The sequence below is a fragment of the Octopus bimaculoides genome, chromosome 7 (assembly GCF_001194135.2).
Source record: "Octopus bimaculoides isolate UCB-OBI-ISO-001 chromosome 7, ASM119413v2, whole genome shotgun sequence".
Classification (NCBI taxonomy): domain Eukaryota; kingdom Metazoa; phylum Mollusca; class Cephalopoda; order Octopoda; family Octopodidae; genus Octopus; species Octopus bimaculoides.
The window spans coordinates 10091400-10099088 of record NC_068987.1 but is presented as its reverse complement, the minus strand read 5'-3'; the positions used below and the strand labels follow the sequence as shown (position 1 = coordinate 10099088).

At 33.7% G+C, this 7689-nt stretch overlaps 1 protein-coding gene across 1 annotated transcript in view; it reads right to left on the bottom strand.

Annotated features, from left to right (window-relative positions):
• Positions 1 to 789: 789 nt before the first annotated feature.
• Positions 790 to 7689, bottom strand: part of LOC106873140 (uncharacterized) — a 61303-nt gene continuing 54403 nt past the window's right edge. The window contains exon 2 of the mRNA XM_014920367.2: positions 790 to 1532. Within this exon, the coding sequence (XP_014775853.1) occupies positions 834 to 1520 (687 nt within the window). The 5' untranslated portion in view covers positions 1521 to 1532 and the 3' untranslated portion in view covers positions 790 to 833. The remainder of the gene's footprint in view (positions 1533 to 7689) is intronic.

Sequence of the window (7689 nt, the reverse complement as noted above, 5' to 3'; positions counted from 1 at the left end):
AACAACAACAACAATAATAATAATAATAATAATGGTTTCAAATTTTGGCACAAGCCCAGCAATTTCAGGTGAAAGTGTTAGTCGATTACATTGGCTCCAGTGCTCAACTGGTACTTGATTTATTGATCCCAAAAGTATAAAAGGCAAAGTGGACCGCAGCGGAATTTGAAAAAAGAGCGTAAAGACGGACGAAATGCCGCTAAGAATTTTACTGGGCGTGCTAACGATTCCGCTAACTCGCCGCCTCGATAATGATAATAATAATAGTAATAATAATATGCTCAATACCACAGATTTGGTTGTCAGTTGTTTGACCTTAACCTGTTGAGCATGTCCCTTGGTGGCTGACGATATGTGTATCTCTGATCACAAGCAGAAGTAGTGGGGGAGCATCATAGCCATGTGTTGAGAGGAATTCTTTGGGGTTTTGTAAGAAATGTAGATATGAAAAGCAAATGATTATATACACCAGTATATTACAAGTGTTCTTCATCGATACTTGACATCCTTCAAGTGCTTAAAAAAAAGAGCCCGTTTGGATTTGAAGTGAAAATATAATAGGATATAGCTAAATATCATAGGACATTTATTTACATGAAGGACAGGGAAAATATTTTAGAGTATTTAGTCATGAACTTGAACTCAGGTCTCGTTCATGATTTTCATCACTCTCTAATTGCTAAAATAATTACATAATACACAGCTCCATAAATGTGTTGTATTGTGTAAATCTAACGTAAGAAAACACAAATTTCTTCAAAGAAACAATATAGTACAAAATCTACTTACCAACTATATATATATATATATATATATATTTGTAATCATTCTTCTTACAAAATCTTTCCAGTACTTCTTTTTTGCCGTTGGTTGTTTTCATACAAAGCGGAATCATCAGATGGACTTTCTCTTTTGCCCCAAGCCTGAAGGGAATCCCAATTTCTGGATCTGATTTTATGTTGAACGGCGTTTCTTTTACCCCATCCATTCATTTCATCCCAGCCGTTACCACGTTTATCCCCGTCAGCGCTACCTACCTTTTTCCAAGTACCATCACTTGCTTTCACCATATGATCTCTTTTAACATTTTTGCCATATGCTGCCTCATTTCCGTTTGCGTTTCTTTTCCCCCAAGCTTGTAAACTATCCCACCTTTTCTGCAATTCGGCGCCGTTCAATAACGACGACAATTTTAAATTATGGCTATTTAAAGCCCGCCTAAGACTGTTTCCGAATTCGTTATCGATAGCGTTATTGTCAAATGCGCTTCGCTTGCCCCAACTACTGAGTTCATCCCAGTTTCGTTTCATATTTAGGCGATCTTCCCAATTTCTCTGATCTCCGATTTTCTCGTCCCAAGCTTCAAGATCCGATTCCAGAAATTTTGCAGGCATCATACTACGAGCTACTTTGATAGCAGACTGTTTGTTTGATAGTTCATTTAATTCAGCAGAAAGAGTAGAGAATTTCGTGAGCGCTAAAACAGTTACGAATAGCAAAAAGTTTAGGAAGGTCGCCATCTTGAAATATTCCTGCAAAAAAACAAAACAAAAAAGTGATATTAATATAAAAAACAATTTGTAAATTTTAAATGCAAATTTGAATAATTAAGTCAACATCGCATTGAAAAAATATAAAACGATTTTTATTATGTATAATTCATTTAAAATACTTGTTGAATCAGTAATTAATGTGTTAAGACATTATTCTGTACGCCAATGTTAATCTCATTAATTATGATATTGAATTAAAAGAAAAAAAAACAGCACAAAAATACGTTTAGAAAAAAGAAAAATAGTGAAAATAAAGAATTAATTATATAACGATTCAATGTATAGTTGCAACAATAATTCAATTAGAAAGAATATATGTGTGTATTTGGGAATGTATATATATGTGTATATATGTGCATGTATGTGTATGTGTGTGTATAAATATATCTGAATGCGTGTGTGTATTTGTACATATAAATATATACGCATAAATATATCTGTATGTGTGTATATATGTATGTATGTATATATGTGTCTGTGTATATATATATATAGAATATACATGTATATGTACGTATATATTTATATGTATACACACACACACACACATATATATATATATATATATATATATGCACATAGATACACACACATACGCACACAAATATACGTTATTTGATCATTGTGATTGGAAGAAGGAATTCGGCGCGGTTATTGTTTTTGTATAGTTTGATATCTACCTTACATGTGTCTTATAGTCATTCTTTGAACTCAATTATTGTGAACAAGAAATCAAACTAAACTCAGTCAAACTGCTTGACAATGTCAAACTGCTTGACAATGTCAAATACTTAACGAGATACACCGATAATTCACATCGATTTCTGCGAATTATTTTTAAATGTGATTGTTATGTATTTAAAGAACATCAGTATACAGTGGGGTTCCATCACATTAAAAGCTAGCAACTTGACTGTAATAGAACTGCATAAAGGAAGCGTGTTTAAGATTTGTAGTGACGTGTTTAGAATTCACTCTTGGTTTACACTACTGAAAGACGTATATGAGTCAGAATATCTGCAGTAAGCCACACTTCAAGGACAAACACACCACACACATACACACGCATATACGAAATAGTACAACTCTTTCGAAAAGGATCTATCCATGATTATTTCCAGGACCCCAAAATCCCTGCGTTTGCACGTATTTCTGACTAAATCGGGTACTTGTATACTCTCCCGATGAATATGTACACCAGCTTCATAACTAAAGAATTAAGTAGGAATTAAAAGCATTGTAAGATGAGGCCCTGGAGGCCCTGGATTACATAATCGAGCTAAACCTTACAACTTTTGACGCTCCCTATCTCACCCTGAAAGACCATAATCCAAATGTTTGTAATAAACCTTGCATTAGACTTATTTACTCCACAAAATCTGATATCGAACTCGTAAGTAAATGCATTAGAAACAGGATTATTCCCGTAGTAAAATTTGAAGATAGAATTGCCCCTGGGAATAATACTGGCGACATCATCACCTGGTTTCACACTCTCTCTAACAAATCGAATACTTCCTCACATTCGATATTTCTGATTATTACGCCTCCACATTCCGTCTTCTAGTAAATAAGGTCTTAATTTTCGCTAGGAAATTCGCACCCTTTCTGGGTTGGACATAAACATTGTCTTAACGGCCCGAAAAAGCACTCGTTTTTTGAATAACAAATACTGGTCTCGGAGTTCGACCATCAGCTACTCTGATATGACCATGGACTCCTCCGACCCTGCACCGATTTTCGACTTAGTGGGTCTTGTTCTACTATCACAAATTAATAAGCACTTCCCCGACCCCTCTGGAAGTCTATGACGGGATGTCGCACTTCTTACAACCATGAGGTCATCGAGGCCGTCCATTGAGTGTATCTGAAAAGCCATCCACAAGTTCTTAAAAAACTATAATCTTTTTATCTTAATTGAAAATAAAACCAAAGTAGCTTACTTCTTGGACTTTAATTTCGATTTAGAATCTAACCTCTACTGCTCTTATCATAATCCCAGCCAATCGTCACAACACATTAACATCCATTCCAATCATTCTAAATATGTTTTAAATAGTATGGTTAAAGGAATTTCTATTAGGATTTCTAACTTGTCCACCAATGACTACAACTTTGATAATCATGCTACAAACGATAACCAGGCCTTCCGCAGTGGCAGTTTCCCTGAGAAGCTTGCCTATAGCCCCAATACTAAATTACAAGCCAAACTCGAACTTTTAACTTCTTGCAGCGAGAAACAACCCTTCAAACTTACCCCGACCCTTCGTCCCGCTAGCACTCTCCAGTACACTTCTTCGGTGAACGACATCTTATTTACTAGACCCACCCGTAATCTGGCCAACCCTTGAGCGAAATACATTTCGGTGGCCTCCGGCTAACCAACACAATCTCATCCATGGTCCTCATGCCTCTATAGGTAGAAAACCTTAACGTTATATGTTACGGTTTCCCTTCAAGTTAATTCTATACCTAAACTCGTCTTCATGTTGTCGGGAGTAATTTCGCTAAACTACGCCAAAACGAGACCTCTTCACTCAATCAATTTTATGGCATAATCTTTACTTGAAGACATAAATTGTACAAGACATTTGTTCATTATGTAAAATCATAATTTTTTATTGTCTGACATGAAATTCATTCTTTGCCTCATTGATGTCGTGCACATTTTCTACAAATATAATTATTACGTAGTTCTGGCTATCTTGAAACAAGTGTCGAGATAAGAATTTACACAATTCTCTTTTTATTCTATAATCTGTTTTATGCGTTTCGTGTACATATATTTCTCAAATTACCTGTTTATCTACTTTACTAGCTCTCTCTCTGTTTCTGTCTCTCACTATATATATATATATATATATATATATATATAACGTACATGTTATATACATATATGTATATACAGTGAATATGTACACATTGCATTGTTGGTATATATGAAATATGACAACAAAATATATCATTAATATTTAATGCAATATTATATACATACAAACACACACACACACACACACACACATATATATATATCATAGATATAGATAGATAGATAGATAGATAGATAGATAGATAGATAGATAGATAGATAGATAGATAGACAGATAGATAAACAGACAGATAGCTGGACAGACAAACAGATAGCTAGACAGACAGACAGACAGACAGACAGCTAGATAGATAGATAGATAGATAGATAGATATAGAGAAAGAGCAAGATAGCATCCGTTTACATACTGATAATCGCACTAATATAAAAACAAATGATTATCTTCGGTTCAATCAAGTCTCTAAGAGACAAATCTGGTCCTGTTAGAACATAGATATTCACACTTACCGTTTTAGTAATACTCATTATAATCACACTTTAACAATGCAGAATAACATAGCTATATTTTTCATTTCTAATTACGGTATTCAGCATAGTTAACAATTTTGAATATTCGAAAAAGCGATAAAGACGATGAATGAAAATTAATTCCAAACTTTGTTTATGCTTACAAAGCCGTAGACCAACGTTAATATCATTTTAATACATGTAACATTGTAATACATAGTAAAATCTTCAACTTTATGAGGAAATATTTATTAAAATTCTGCCATATTACATTGCTGTTTCTCTTCAGTTTTAACTCAACCTTCCTGATGTCATCGTATTCGTTATCGCTGTTTGTAAATATATATAAATTGTCTATTGCGTCATCGTCATACTGTAACAGATATGAATCTTCTGAGACGTCAAATATTTTCGTAATACCTCCATTCTCCAATGATTTGTTAATGATGTCAGCTTATATTTCCTTTCATAATTTAATAATCCTTTCGAAAACCAGCAAGTCAGTGATGGAACCCGTGTGCTGGCTCCCATCTTGTTTGAATGTCCTTCATAATGCTTTACTGACTTATTTTCTTCATTATATCATGAAATGCTTATTGATTCTGACATATAATGGTTATGAAACATTTATAAATCCATCAATTACCACTGTGTATGAGATTTTTGATCGAATATTATCCACAACATTCTTCATCTCGTGTGTGATCCGAGGCAAGCAAACATTTTTTCCTTACGCAGTCCACCAGGCTGTAAATTCCAAACTTCCTTTATCCATTGTATTACATCGACATTCATCACGGCTTGTGATACACTGGCATAATAATTCACTTTTGAAATTTCTCTTTTGCCCTTGTTTTTATCGTAAAAATCAGTCATCAGATTAAACTTGATACCATCTGCTGTACAAAAAAATCCCCCCAAAACAGTAAATTTAACTGGCATTTGTTATGTCCAGCATTTTTAACCAGTGGTGTTTTCTCTCCTACGTGTTTGGCAGTTAGTTTTTCTGTCATGTCAAGATTAAAAGCTGTTTCATCCTTCTCTGAAAAGCTCTCATTCTGCCAATTTCTGATAACAGATTGGTGAAATGCTAACATCAAGACAAGCGGACAGAGTTTTGTGGAATGTTCGTTTCTAACCAAAGTATTAAATCATAACGCTTTATCAAATAATCGCTCTATCCGGCACTTGTCTTTAAATCCCAAATTTCCGCCTTTTTATTTTTTCCGTTTATAGTTTCGGATGACAGTGTATGCTAAGAGATTGGCTGCCAAGCTTTTTAAAATTTACATCCAACGTGCTCTCTTAAATGAGACATTAAACCTAAAAGAAGTCCCTAATGTAATTGTACATATCCATGTATGTACGTATATATATATGCACGTATATATATATGTATATATATATATATGTATATATATGTATATATTCGTATATATGTATATATATATATATATATATAATTATACATGCATATATATGTATATATGTATATATACGTATATATATATATACGTATATATATATATATATACGTATATATATATATATATATATATATATATATATATATATATATATATATATATATATATATATATATATATATATATATACACATGTATGTACGTATGTATGTATACCCAAATAACGTTACAGCCGGCGCTGTGAATGCAGTGGCTCATTGTTTTTAGATACATGCAGCTATCTTGATGCATGTCGGTCGACATAATCACCCCGTATTTTATATAATTAGGAATTGTTCCCCCTTGCTGTTTTAGTAACTATTTCCGCTTAACTAAATCCACCAAGAACACCAACAAGATGTTTATTCGGCATGATCGACTAGCAAAACAATTATTTCGCTTGTCAGGTGATAAGTTAAACGCTATAAACATTCCACAGCAATTTACTCGTAAATATATTAGGAGAGAAAAAGTGTTTACGACATTGCGTCTTAAAATGGACAGTTTTATATTGTTATTGAAGCTCATTAAAATTATAGTAAATATGAATGATATCACATTTGGTCTCAAATATAATCACATGATACGTTTTAAAGTATTTTGATTCGGTAGATTTTCATATCCGTGACAGAAAGTGTTTATTGCTGTTTTTTTCTATCGTGGCTTTTGTTTTTGCTTAGAAATATAAAACTGTCAACACTGTTAGCTGCAAAATGCCTGCCAATTAGTGTGATCGAATCTAAAGAAAATTAAGTATGTGTGGAAAAGCGGCATATAGTGATCGGTTAAAACTGCGCTAATGAGATACAAATATCTTAGGCGGAGAGCTGGCAGAATCGTTTGCACATCGGTCAAAATGCTTAGCGGTATTTTGTCATTCCTTACGTTCTGAGTTCAAATTCCGCTGAGGTTGACTTTGTTCTTCATCCTTTCACAGTTAATAAAATAAGTACCAGTTGAACACTGGGGATTGATTTAATCGACTTACGCCTCCAGCCCCGAAATTCCTGGCTTTGTGCCTAAATTTGAAATGAACATCATGCAAATGTCCTTCATCTGTTTTTATTTTTTACTTGTTTCACTCATAGGACTCTGACTACTCCGGAACACCGTTTTGAAGGATTTAGCCAAACATTCTGACCCTAATACTTATTTCGTAAATCTGCTACTTATTCTATAGTTCAATTTTGCTGCACTGCTAGTTTTGGGGAGGTAAACAAACTAATATCGGCGGTTACTGGGGCAAAAACAAAGACACGTCACACGTCTCTCTCTCTACATATATATATATATATATATATGTGTGTGTGTGTGTGTGTGTGTGTGTGTGTGT